At 43.4% G+C, this 14,457-nt stretch overlaps 1 protein-coding gene across 6 annotated transcripts in view; it reads left to right on the forward strand.

The window, feature by feature from the left end:
* Positions 1-14,457, forward strand: part of Matn2 (matrilin 2) — a 142,070-nt gene that overhangs the window by 4,725 nt on the left and 122,888 nt on the right. For all 6 annotated transcript variants that reach the window (XM_021216544.1, XM_021216543.2, XM_029548256.1 and 3 more), the window contains exon 2: positions 4,631-4,795. In XM_021216544.1, the coding sequence (XP_021072203.1) occupies positions 4,654-4,795 (142 nt within the window). In that variant the 5' untranslated portion in view covers positions 4,631-4,653. The remainder of the gene's footprint in view (positions 1-4,630; positions 4,796-14,457) is intronic.

Consider the following 14,457-nt stretch of genomic DNA (forward strand, 5'->3'; position numbering starts at 1 on the left):
TGTGTGTGTGTGTGTGTGTGTGTTAAGATTGGTTACAGAAACATGGGTAACTTACAATGGCTACACCACTGAAGAAAATGTCTTTCTCCCTCCTATCAACCGTTAGCTACTTAGAGATCCTTGGGGAGGGGCAGGGCCTGGGAGCTTGTCTCCCCTGCACGGGGGTCGGGGGGGGATATTAACAGGCCACCCAACCCTGTGCAGGTCTTGTATAGGTAACCAGAGCTGCTGAGAGCTCACACATACTATAGCCAGACCAGGCCCAGAAGACAATATTCTACAATATTCCAATCCTTCCTCCTGCTCTTCTTCAATTTTGAAGTTTACCTTACAATGCAATTCATTAATTTTAAAGGGTATGATTTGGTAACAAATGCATCACTCCATGATAACCATAAGGTAACCGTTCCCACAGCCTCCTAGCTCCCTTTGCCTGCTCCATCACTCCATGATAACCATAAGGTAAAGGTTCCCACAGCTTCCTAGCTCCCTTTGGCTGCTCTATGGCTGGTTCCCCTTTCTTACCCACAAGCCCATTGATTTCCTTCCTACTCTTGTTATGTAGTTTTGCCTTTGCTGAATTTCCTCTAGTCAGAGAATCCAGAGCATAGTCCTTTTGTGTCTGCTGCTTTCATTTGGTGTCGTTCTGGGGTTCGGCTAGCAGAGCACCCCTAGTTGCTCAGTAGGAGCCCAGTGTGTAGATGCTCTATAATCTGTTTCCCACTCATCAGCTGACCATCACTGGGTCATTCCATGCTCAGTGTTGGGAAGCACAGCCTCTGCGAGCATCCGAGAAAGAGTTATTGTGTGGATGGATGCTCTTGTCTTCTGAGGACGTGCGTAGGGTCGCAGAGAGAACAATGCTCCTGTTTTCCTGGGGTTGAAGGTTTTCCTAGGGTGTGGCCTTTGGTGCTAAGAGTGTGGGTGAATAGAGACAGTGAGTTGCCTTGTCCCATGTTATTTAGGTATAACTTTATGAAGAGCTGTCAACTGAGCTCCAGAATCACACACCACTTTGCGTGCTTACCAACAAATTATGAAGGTTCCAATGCCCTTGCATCTTCTCAACATGGCAGGCATTGCATTGTGGTGGCTACCCATCGGGTTTGTCATGGTGCCTCATGGTGCCTCTGTCTGTGTTTTCTTTTCTTTTTCTTTTTTCTTTTCTTTTCTTTTTTCTTTTTTCTTTTTCTTTTTTTTTTTTTTTTTTTTTTTTTTTTTTTTTTGGTTTTCAATACAGGGATTCTCTGTGTAGCCCTGGCTGTCCTGGAACTCACTCTGTAGACCAGGCTGGCCTCCAACTCAGAAATCTGCCAGCCTCTGCCTCCTAAGTGCTGGGATTAAAGGTGCGCGCCACCACTGCCCGGCCTGTCTGTGTTTTCTTAACAATAAACACTTGAACGCCTTCTCATGTCCATCCTCTAGTTATCCTCTTGGTAATGGTTTGAATAGGAATGGCCTCCATAGACTCATCCTGTATTTGAACGCTTGGCCATCAGGACTGGCACTATTAGAAAGTGTAGCATTGTTTGGAGGACCTGTGTTTGTAGGACGAGGTGGGCTGTGAGGCCATTTATAGTCTCAAGCTATGTCCAGTGATACAGTCTCCTTCTGCTGTCTGCTGACTCTCAGCTCCTTCTCCAGCACCATGTCTGCCTGGACACTGCGGTGCTTTTCACCATGAAAATAATGGCCTGAACCTCTGAAACTGTAAGCCAGCCCCAATTAAATGTTTTCCTTTATAAGAGTTACCATGGTTGTGGTGTCTTCCCACAGCAATAGAAACACAAACTAAAGCATTCTTCAAGCCTTTGCATATTTTAAAGTGGTCCTTTTTTTATTTATTGAAGAGTATACATTTTTACATTAATCATACAAATAATTACTCATATATATTTATAAATATTTTCTACCAGTTTGTGGCTTGTCATGTCATTTCCTTTAGAAATGAGAAAACTTTAAATACTTTCAGATATTTATGTATATTTAAAAATTATGAATTGGAGGCTGATGAGATGGTTCAATAGGTAAAGTTGCCCATTGCCAATCCTGACAACCTAAGTTTGATTCCTGGAATTGACATGGTAGAAGGAAAGAATCAAATTTTGCAAGTTGTCCTCTGAGTTTCATGTGCATACTGTAGCACACATGTATTATACATGTGTATACACATACATAAAATAAATAAATGTAAAAAGTTAAAAATTATGAACTTCAGTATTGTTGTGTGAGTAAACATATGAAAACCAGTAATAACTTTTAAGATGATACAAAGGACCAATGGCTGGAGAGGTGGCTCAATTGTTGTATGAAAACCAGTAATAACTTTTAAGATGATACAAAGGACCAGTGGCTGGAGAGATGGCTCAATTGTTGCAGAAAACCAGTAATAACTTTTAAGATGANGTGGCTGGAGAGATGGCTCAATTGTTGCAGAAAACCAGTAATAACTTTTAAGATGATACAAAGGACCAGTGGCTGGAGAGATGGCTCAATTGTTGTAGAAAGCATCTAATCCCAATCCAGGGTTTCTACTCTGCCTGTGACACATGCAGTCTCTATGTTTACAAGAAGTTTAATCAACACAAGAGCTGAGCAGATATCTACCCTACATGCTATTAAAAATCTATTTCCTATAGCTAACCTTGAATTTGTTAACTCCAATTGGCCAGCCCTCAGGTTCACGGTTTCATGAGCTCACCTTTCTCCTTGTCCTTATGGTTCTCTCTCAACCCCCACCCCAGGCCTGGGAACCCTAAAACCTGCCTATGTCTCTTCTGCCCAGCTATTGGCTGTCAGCATCCTTATTTACCAATCAGAAATAATCTGCGGCAAGCATCACTTGGGTCTACATGCAGACTCACCCTCAGGGGCAACCCGGTCTTGGAGACCCACATTTAGCAACACAGTACACAGCAGGAGACCATTACTGAGGTGCACTGACTGCTCTTGCTGAAGACTGAGGTTCAGTTCCTAGCACTCACTTGATGAAGCCCAGCTGTCTGTAACTACAGTTCCATGGGCTCTTTTGTCCTCCTCTGGACTACAGAGGTATTGCATGCGTGGGATATTGCAGGCAAAACACCTATGCACATAAAATAAAATAATTTTTAAAAATGAAAAGAAAAAAGGCAAAATAGTCTACATTATCTTCCTTTTTCTTTTCAGAAGGAATCTCAGAGTTAAAGGAATAAAACGTAGCAGTCTAAAGATAGGAGTTATCCAAAATGAATAAATTTAGGCAAATTACTTGTTTGAGTTAGGCACTGAATAAAGAGTGCCTATCTTGAATACAGTCTTGATACTTAGTAAAGTTTCGGGAGTTGACAGGCTTGAGTTCCTCAGCAGGTCAGCTTCTAAAAGCAATTCCCTGAACAGTGGTGGAGGCTGTTGTTTGTTTTAATTCTGGAAAGTAGTGTTTGCCTCATGCCTGCTCCCTTCCTTCCTCTCTCAGTTAAACGGCAGTGGCCTTTCATGAATGGACACTTGTGAATTTTACATTGGGTCAGCTTAGTTTTCTGCTGGATTAATGTTATACATGACCTTGGTAAGCAAGATAGTTGATTTCACTGAGCCGCTGGGAATGTAGGGAGAATGCTATCTTAATGAATGAGTTAATCCAAGTAAAGCATTTAGACGTGACTGGCAGAGGAACACAGCCTAGCACAGAATTCCGGCCTTAGTCACTGTGCTGTGCTCCCTCGTCATAAATGTATACATGTAGTCTCTAGCTGCATATGTAGCAGAGGATGGCCTAATCGGCCATCACTGGGAAGAGAGGCCCCTTGGTCTTGNAAACTTTATATNACCCAGCACAGGGGAAGGCCAGGGCCAAGTAGTGGGAGTGGGTGGGNAGGGGAACAGGGGNGGGGGGGGGGGGGTATAGGGAACTTTCAGGATAGCATTTGAAATGTAAATAAAGAAAATAATAATAAATAAATTAAAAAAAATAAATGTATACATGTTTGGTGTGATGTTACATGATAAGCTGAGGCAGGAGGATGATGAGTTCAAGATCAACTTGGGCTACATAGCAATACTCTATTAAAATAGAAAGGATGTAGAAGGCTGGGGGCTGGGGGCTTGGGGCTGAGGTTGGGTCTGGGGGGCTGGAGGTTGGGTCTGGGGGCTGGAGACTGGAGGTTGGGACTTGGGTCTGGGGGTTGGAGGTTGGGGCTGGGGGCTAGGGGCTGGGGATGTACAACTGGCACTGTCATACTACCCATGTCAGCTGCACATTGATTTCTAGGGACATTAATAATTAATTAATAATTTGTATAATTTGCTATTGATAGGCAAAAAGACCATTATTACCTAAATTCTAGGATCTCTTTTTCTTTTTCAAATCTAAGATGTAGAATGTGCCTATGATTAGTAAATAGTACCTTGAATTTATAAAAACCTTCAAGATAGGTCTGTGATACAAGGTGATGATGGACTTCCCATGGCCCCTGCCAGCTCAAGGGTACTCCGGAGGACCTGGCCAACATGTGGCACCCTCACATTTGGAAGTGGCAAAGTTAGACAATTAGCATGTTTGGGACCTGAAAAGTCAGGGCAAAGGGGCAGCAGCACCCTAACATCAGGGATGCCCAGAAATCTAACTTGCCTTTCTCGTGCTGTATTATAGCTGCAGCCCTGCTCCTCTTGAAGATGGAGAAGATGCTGGTGGGGTGCTTGCTGATGCTTGGGCAGCTCTTCCTTGTCTTCCCAGTTGAAGCCAGAGAGCGTCCCCAAGCCAGGTCCCCTTCCAGAGGCCGTCATGTCCGGATGCAGCCACAGACTGCACTGCTTGGTAAGTGATAGTTGCGGCAGTGTGTGTGTGTGTGTGTGTGTGTGTGTGTGTGTGGTCTGTGTTTTTGTGTGTGTGGTGTGTGAGTGTGTATGTGTGGTGTGTATGTATGGTATGTGTGTGTGGTGTGTGTGCGTGTATGTGTGTGGTGTGTGTGTGTATGTGTGGTTTGTGTATATGGTGTGTGTGTGTGTGTGTGTGTGGTGTGAGTGTGTATGTTTGGTGTGTATGTATGGTATATGTGTGTGTGTGTGTGTGTGTGTGGTGTGTGTATGTATAAGTGTGGTGTGTGTATGTGTGTGTGGGGTGTGTGTGTGTGTATGTGTGATTTGTGTATATGGTGTGTGTGTGTGTGTGGTGTGAGTGTGTATGTGTGTGTGTGTGGTATGTGTGTGTATGTGTGGTGTGTGTGTGTATGTGTGTGTGTGTATGTGTGATTTGTGTATATGGTGTGTGTGTGTGTGTGTGTGTGGTGTGAGTGTGTATGTGTGGTGTGTATGTATGGTATGTGTGTGTATGGTGTGTGTGTATGTGTGGTATGTGTGTGTATGTGTGGTGTGTGTGTATGTGTGTGTGGGGTGTGTGTGTGTGTGTGTGTATGTGTGGTGTGTGTATGTGTGTGTGTGGTATGTGTGTGTATGTGTGTGTATGTGTGGTGTATGTGTATGTGTGTATGTGTGTGAGTGTGTATGTGTGTGTGGTGTGTATGTGGTGTGTATGTGGTGTGTGTTTGTGTGTGAGTGTGCATGTGTGTGTGTAGTTTGTGGTGTGTGTATGTGGTGTGTATTTGTGTGTGTGTGGTGTGTATGCGTTGTATGTTTATGTGTGTGTGGTGTGGTGTGTGTGTGTGTGTGTGTGGTATGTGTGTGAGTGTGTATGTGTGTGTGGTGTGTGGTTTGTGGTGTGTGTGTGTGGTGTGTGGTTTGTGGTGTGTGTGTATGTGTGTGGGGTGTGTGTGTGTGTGTGTGTGTGTCCCTGGACCAGAGTGCCTGGGCTGGGAGGCTCCTGCCTTTGACTTCTCTGCTGGCTGTGCTGTGACTGGGGGGAAATCCTACTGGCAATTGACACCTCTGGACTGAGGATGCAAAGGATTCAGGGTTGGTTTGTTTATTTATTTATTTATTTATTTATTTATTTATTTATTTATTTATTTATTTATTTATTTTTCGAGACAGGGTTTCTCTGTATAGCCCTGGTTGTCCTGGTACTCACTTTGTAGACCAGGCTGGCCTCGAACTCAGAAATCCACCTGCCTCTGCCTCCCAAGTGCTGGGATTAAAAGCGTGTGCCACCACCACCTGGCAGTATTCAGGTTTTTAAATTAAAATTAAGCTTCTATTTTAAAGTCTTGAGTTTAATATGGGCATATAATTTTGCTCTAATATACAAGGCCAAAGAGTTTTCTTCTGAAAATATCCTTGCTGAACTTGCCTTGATCGGGGTGTTATAAGAATAGAAAATGCATTAAAATTGTCTGGATAATGCCATCCGTATTCCAGCATATGGTGTTATAGGGAGGAGCAGGCAAGGCAGACAGGCAGAGCCTGCATCCAGACACAGGGAATGAAAATGGCAGTTCTCAGTGATTTCCATTTAATAAACATGTTTTCTCCAGAAAGAAAATGCCACAGTTCATACAGAATATTAACAGATTGTTAGGTCTGACATGCAGCCTAGCTGTTAAGCAGTGAGAACGTATTTTGGAATGGGTGTGGATTCAAGTCCTGCGGCTGTGTCTCACTGGGTAACCTCTCTGAGGCTCCATTTCCTCATTTGTAAAATGGAAGCAGAGAAGTTGGCTTTGGGGCATTTTCAGGGAAGTAAATGAGGTGGTTTCTATAAATTCTAAATATTGTAAGTAAACATTGGCTTTAGCACAACCCTAAGCAGTCTCTGAAACCACTTCACCTTCACAGCTTGCAGGCAGCTCTTAGAACATAGGCCCCTCAGACAGGTATCTGGGAACCACAAATGACAGGCAGGGACTGATGGATTGAAGAACCCTGCTGATAGGGCAAAACCTGTTCTGATTGACCAAATACTAAGTCTATCTTTATTCTCCTGAGAGTCCCTGGTTTGTAGCACCATAAATGAATGCTTTCTACATACTTTGAAAAGAACTGGAAAATGTTTAGCATATTAAAAATTAAAGATATTTATATGATAAACATCATAAATATTTAAATATATTTAAATAACTGAACATTTCTTGATACTTCCTGTATCACCATCTGTGACTGCATAGTTGGGCTTATTTTATTTTATTTTTTTATGATGTTAGAACGGAACCCAGGAAGCACAGCACCACTAAGCCATGTCTACAACCTCATAATGCGTGTTTGATTTTTGGGGATGAGCCATCTCTGGTTTAATCGGAAAAGCATATGCCTTCTCTTTCTTCTCTTGGCTCCAAGTCTGTCTTTCTGTCTTACACACACACACACACACACACACACACACACGTCTCTAAATTGATAACTCTCAACCTTCTGAGACAAGAGGTGGACATTTATCTTTCCAAAGGCATCAATCCCCGTGTAACAGTAGATGGAGAGTGGCCCTGTGTAACAATAGAAGGAGAGTGACCTCCATGGGGTCATACAGTTGTAGGCTTAGTCCCCAGTTGGTGAATTGTTTGAGAAGGATTAGGAGGTGTGCCCTTGTTGTAGAAAGCACGTCACTGGAGGTGGGATTTTCCTTTTCATTCATTCGTTCTTTCTGTTTTTGTTTTTTTGGTGGGTGCAGGCAGTGCTGCCTGGTGGTTTGCTCTGACTCAAGATATTTTGGATAGCTAAACAGACAGTTCTAACTGACCTTTATTGTAATCGGTCCTAAGTGGAGCTTATGCTTATTGAAATTCTTAAGATTAACAAATCTCAGAATATAAAGAACATAACAGGATATGTGATGAACATGACCTTGCTCCGAGATAAGTTATTTATCTATGTCATTGAGTGGCAGGCATATTACAATGACAATATGAAATAGCTGGCAGGCATGGAACAAAGTGTCCACAGCTATGCTGGGGGAGGGAGCAGGCCTCAGCAATCCTAACAGTAGAGTATCCTCTGTTTTATGTGTATTTGGTTTTCTTTCTGTGTTCAGAACGCTGTCCAGGGCACACTGCCGTCTTGGAACATGTTACTTTGGGCACAATTTCAGCATCTCTCAGCATGTTGTATTCCTTAGTTATTTGCTTACAAGCATTTCTCTGAACTTTGAGTAGATACAAAGTTGTTTCTTAGGTCATTCATTCATTAGTTCATCCGTTTATTGGCTGGCCTCAGACTCACAGAGATCGGCTTGCATCTGCCTGAGATGCTGAGGCATGTGCCACCGCATCCAGCCTACTTAGGTTAAGTTTTTGTTCAAACTTTTTAGGCTTAAAAACCTCATACATGTGTACTTTACATCTGCATTTAAATCATAGTCTCCGTAGCAAAAGGGGCTGGGAAGATGGTTCTATTGGTAAAGTCCTTGCTGTGCAAATATGAGGACATGAGTTTGATTTCCAGAATCCAGAATCCATGTTTTGTTTTGTTTTGTTTGTTTGTTTGTTTTTAAAGCCTGGTATGGTTTTGTGTGCCAGTATGTTCAGTACTGGGGAGGTGGAGACAAGAGGACCAGTAGGGCTCAATGGCTTAGTCAGTCCAACCTACTTAGCCAGCCTAGGGCAAGTAAAGACTGTTAAAAGAACGAAGTGGGTAGAGTCATGAGGAGCAACACTAAATGTTGACCTCTGGTCTACACACACATGCACATGCATGCACCTACACACACATAAACATGTACACACACGTGTACCACTACCAGAAATGCACTTCTCTACCCATTCCCCATACCAGTGTGTTAGACTGTTCCTTCCTCTATGCACATGGGCTTATCCTGTCCTTTTCATCCACCTGGGGTTTCTACATTGTAATCGTCATAAGATACAGTGTGGGAGGCTTAAAACTGATGGCCTCCACGAAGAGTGTGTAGTGAGGTGGTGGGGAATGGGCTCATAGAAGGATCAGTAATTTGGTAGCAATGTGACCATGCAGGCATCTTCAAATTAGCCAGTCTGCCAGTTGAGCATGTTTTCTCTAGCTTCTTGATCTCAAGAATCTTCCTTATATATTCAACAGTAAATTGAGAGCCTAAAAGAGCTTCTTCTTATGTGAGCTAAAAATACCACGAGTGACTACACCAGGAGCTGAAGTGAAACAACAGTAAGTTCATCCTATGTTAATGTGGTGGCGCACACCTTTAATCCCAGCACTCAGGAGGCAGAGCAGGCGTCTGAATTCGAGATCACTCTGGACTGCAGAGGGAATTCCAAGAAAAGCCAGGGCTACACAGAGAAACCCCACACAATCGCTTTACCACTGAGCTATATTTCCAGCCACGGAATGCCATAAATGCATAGATCACATATAGTTGGAGAAATGAGAGGCATCTTGTAGCATTCTTCTCATGTAGGGTCAGGAGACCCTACATGACACTTGACAATGGTTTCTTGGAATTAGTTGTACTGTGGAATCTAAAATCTCATGAAAGTCTGAGAGAATGAAATGTGTGTTTCTGACTTCACAGATCTTCTGAAGGAGTGTCAGGGAACATAGCGGCCCCCAAACCACTTCAATGATAGCTGATTTAAGGGAACACTACCAGCGAAAATCATGGTGACCACGACCATGGAGAACCTCAGGTTGAGCAGGCAGCACAGGGATGAGAATGGAGCTCAGAGATAACCTCAGACATGGCCCAGAGGATGCTAGGCAGGTTCAGGTAGGGGATCTAAAGAGGATACAAGCTAAGAAGAACAAAGAACTAATGATTTATAACGTCGGGGCTTCTAGGAAAAGTCGGAGTCTTTCAGCAGACAGTAATGCTGAACGCTTTGACTTGATCCCGAGGGACCTTCTAGACCACCACAACCTTCCTGGATAGACAAATGTCAGGCTCTAACTAGCCATGTGACTTGCAAGGACCATCCAGAGCAATGCTCTTAGGCCAATAGGAGGGCAAATGAGCTCCTACTCTCCAGACCACGTCCCTTCCATGATGGTGGCAGGTAAAGTCTGAGCAGCGTTGGTGCTATCCCCAGAGCCCAATATGTTTCTCCCTATTTTACCAGAGGCACACACCCCCTTCCATTCCCTCCTCAGACTCAAGGTGATGCCAGATGAAGGACACATTGTCCTATCCTCAGATACTGCCTGTATCGCCTTTGCACATTTGTTCTCTTTTACACATCACTGTCCTACGGGGGTCAATGGAGGTGCACGTGTGTGGTAGTGATGGTGGTGGTGGTGGTGGTGGTGTGGTGGTGGTGGTGGTGTGTGTGCACTGTTTCCAGGGCAACGACCACAGCATTACAGCCATTTTAGAACCCCTCACTGTTCTTGCCCAGTTGCTCACATATTCTCCATGTCCTTCATTCTCAGAGTGAATGGTTAGGGAAACCTCCTCATGGTCTTTCCATGGGGTGTTCTGCTGCTGGTTTGCTTTACAGTTTTGTCTCTCCCAGGTATCATTGATGGGTTTTTTCCTTCCTATACTTGCCAGCTGTTTTAGTTAGGATTCTATTGTTATAAAGAGACACCATGACCATGGCAACTCTTATAAAAGAAAACCCTTCACTGGGGCTGGCTCACAGTTTCAGAGGTTGAGTTCATTATTGTCATGGTGGGAAGCATGACTGAGCAGAGGTAGGCACGGTGCTGGAGAAGTAGCTGAGATTTCTACGTCCAGATCTACAAGGAGCAGGGAGAGACTTGACTTCAACAAGGAGAAGGCCATTTTTATTCAAACCACCGCATCAGCCTTGCTCACTTTGTTTCTATCAACTCACCTTGAGATCTCTTCCTTTCCCCTTATGCTACCTCCCCTGCAGCAATCGCACCCACATAAAGTTCATGTTTGTTTCACATGTTCTTGTGGCAATATGGCAGTAAAGTCAAGAAGTGAGTGATAAAGGCTAAGTCAGATGCTGGTTCCGTAGTCTGGTCTGGGCACGTGGGAGCAGAAGCACAGCTCTTCTTCCTATACACACATTGTCAGGGAGAATAAGCAGTATATGATGGTACAGTCAACAAAATTGAAGAACACTTCTTTATAAATGTCATTTTACTACTTACAATTCAACTAATGAAAAAAATATGTATTAGGGCTCTCTAGAGTATCAGAACTTATAGAACAAATGTCCCTCTATGTATAGAAAGGCGATGTATTAGGATAACTTACAGGCTGTGGTCCAGCTAACTCAACAATGCCTGGCTTTGGATAGAAAGTTCAAGAATCTAGAAGTTGCTCAGTCCCCAAGGCTGAATGACTCAGCGTCTTCAGTATATGCTGGAATCTCAAAGAAGTAGTCTCAGTGCCAGTGCAGGAATGGACTGAGAGCAAGCAGGCAAAGAGCAAAGCTTCCTGCTTCCCTGTCCGTATATGGACTTCCAGCAGAAGGTGTGGCCAAGATTAAAGGTGTATGGAAGGCACATCTTTTCCCAGATCAGAACAATCTGTATTAAAGGGGGATCTTCCTACATCGAAGATCTGACTTAGAAGTGGAGCTTCCTTTTTTTTTTTTTTTTTTTTTTAATCTTCCTATTTCAAATTAAACAAAAATTCCTCACAGGTGTGATCTCCATTTTTGGATTTTAGTTAATTGGATGTAGTCAAGTTGACAACCAAGAAAAGCCAACACAAAATCATTTTATTTCACCTTATACATCTTTTAACATTGCTCTTTGGAAATCACAATTCATTATGAAACATTTACTACACTGTAAACACCTGTAATTAAGCCTAACATTAAAGTAGTAGTAGAATTATGTGGTGGTTTGAATATGCTTGGCCCAGGGAGTGGCACTATTAGGAGGTGTGGCCTTGTTGGAGTAAGTGTGTCCCTGAGGGGATGGGCTTTGAGACCCTCCTCCTGCTACTTGGAATTCAGTCTTCTCCTGTTTGCCTTCAGAACAATATGTAGAGCTCTGAACTCATCCAGCACCATGCCTGCCTACATGCTGCTAGGATGATAATGGACTGAACCTCTGAAACTGTAAGCCNGCNTGCATGCTGCTAGAATGATAATGGACTGAACCTCTGAAACTGTAAGCCAGCCTGCATGCTGCTAGGATGATAATGGACTGAACCTCTGAAACTGTAAGCCCGCGTGCATGCTGCTAGGATGATAATGGACTGAACCTCTGAAACTGTAAGCCAGCACCAATTAAATATTGTCCGTTAAGAGTTGCCTTGGTTATGATGTCTCTTCACAGCAATGAAAAGTAATTAAGACAAACTGGTAGCTGAGGAAACGGCCGAGTGGGGAGGACGCTTGCTGCTCAAGCATGAGAACCTGATTTTGAATTCCTAGCACCCAGCTAAAAAGCTGTGTGTAGCCATGCATTTACCTGCAGCCCCAATGTTGAGGGTGGGGTCAGCAAAGATAGGAAGGTCAATGGCTGCCATTCAGGAAGTAAGGTGGAACAGCCAACATTCCAGCCTCTGCTTGGGAATGGCCATGCAAAGTTACCATGCATTTCATTGAAGACCAAACCCTTCCTAATTATCAGTGTAACGGGAGGAACTGCCCGTTCTGGAGAATGGAAACAGAGGCTCTGGTACCACTTAGTGTTTCATGAAGCCCGATAACGACTAGCATTTTTAATAACTGGCTTCCAGTAATCAGGTAGGAAGGATATTCATATTCTCAAACAGTACCCATGGTTGGTGAGGAAGGGAAAACAGATGACAGCAGCCATGAGATTTCTTGGTTCTTGAGGAGATTTCATTAATGATGTAAAGCTTACATTTAAAACTTTAAAGCTTATATCTTTTGAGGCTATTTTGAGGGGCTAAAACTTTTATTTTCAAGTTTCCTCAAGATTTCTGGTTTTTACTTTTCTCCTACCCAGAATATCTTTCTTCAGCCAAGACCCAAGGTGCTGGCTAGTTTTATCTCAATTTGACACAAACTAGATCATTTGAGAGGAGAGTCTCAATTAAGAAAATTCTTCCATAAGATCAGGCTGAACCAAGCAGTGAGACCTTTTATCCCAGGTCTCAGGAGACAAAGGTAGGCAAATCTCTGAGTTTGAGGCCAGCCAGGTTTACAGAGTGAATTTCATGACAGCCTGAGCAACACAGTAAACCCTGTCTGAAAAAAACAAAGAAAGAAAATATCAGGCTGCAGCTAAGTCTGTAGCACATTTTCTTTTCTTTTTTTCTTTCTTTCTTTTTTTCTTTCTTTTTTCTTTTCTTTTCTTTTCTTTTCTTTTCTTTTCTTTTCTTTCTTTCTTTCTTTCTTTTCTTTTCTTTTCTTTTTTTTTTGTTTTTGAGACAGGGTTTCTCTGTATAGCCCTGGAACTCACTTTGTAGACCAGGCTGGTCTCGAACTCAGAAATCCACCTGCCTCTGCCTCCCGAGTGCTGGGATTAAAGGCGTGCGCCAACATGCCCGGCTGTGCATTTTCTTAATTAGTGATTTATGGGAGGGTCCTGAGTTATATAAGAAATCAGGCTGAGCAAGCCACTGGAAGCAAGCCAATAAACAGTACCCTCCATGGCTTCTGCATCAGCTCCTGCCTCCAGGTTCCTGCCATGTTTCAGCTCCTGTCTTGACTTCCAATGATGAGTGGCAATCTAGAAGTATAAATCAAATAAACCCTTTCCTCCCCAACTTGCTTTATGGCAGCAGTAGAAATCCCAAGATACCCATTATCACTGGTGGTGGTGCACACCTTTAATCCCAGCACTTGGGAGGTGGACCTCTGAGTTCAAGGCCAGCATGGTCTAAAGAGTGAGTTTCAGGACAGCCAAGGCTACACAGAGAAACCCTGTCTCAAAAAAAACAAAAACCACTCCTCACAGACACCATTATCACCTAGAGTGAAGTCAAATGCCAATTCCTCCCTCTCCCAACCAGGCAAGACCCACCTTTAGTAAGCCATACAAATTGTGGGTCCCGTGCCAAGGCAACTACCCTTGGCTGCCTTGTGTTCTAAAGGCAAGCAGTGGTTCAAACTTCAGAGAGCTCAGCATTCCTGCTGGTTTATACTTAATGTTTACCAAACTGTGCCTCACTTGGTGAGAGGCCTGAGTACTGTGTGTGAAGGGCACATGGAGGGCAGCTGACTTGTGTGCCTCTGGGACAGAAGAAACATTATTTCATTTCATCTGTGGGGAAAACACTGCAAGGCAAGTCTTGTTCTGTGCTTCATAATGATAAGGAAGCAGTCTCAGAGAGGTTAAACAATTCATCAACCTGTCAACACTTCTGCAAACCTCACACAAACCGTGCCCAGCCTTATGAAAGGGATGCATGGCTTTGTGGCACATGCACTCTCAGAGCAAAGAAAAGAAAAGTGTCCTACACCAGGACCTGTTGATTCCAGCCTAGGCTGACTCTTCCATGAGGACTTTATGGAAGCTGTGAGGTATTTGTGCACTTGCCTGTGCAGCCCCCAGACTCATGCTGAGGTCCTGCTCACCTCCAGCCTTAGCCTTGGTTTTGCCCACAAAGTAGTGTATTAATATCCAAAGGCTTTGTTATTTGGGCTAATATTTTTTATTTGCTTATTCACTAATTTTTTCAGTCATTTCTTTAGTGGTAGCAGGGAATCAAACCCTGGATCTTTACACATGCAATGTTCTGTGTAGACACAGAGCTGCATTCCTCCT

The sequence above is a fragment of the Mus pahari genome, chromosome 17 (assembly GCF_900095145.1).
Source record: "Mus pahari chromosome 17, PAHARI_EIJ_v1.1, whole genome shotgun sequence".
NCBI classification, from domain to species: Eukaryota; Metazoa; Chordata; class Mammalia; order Rodentia; family Muridae; genus Mus; species Mus pahari.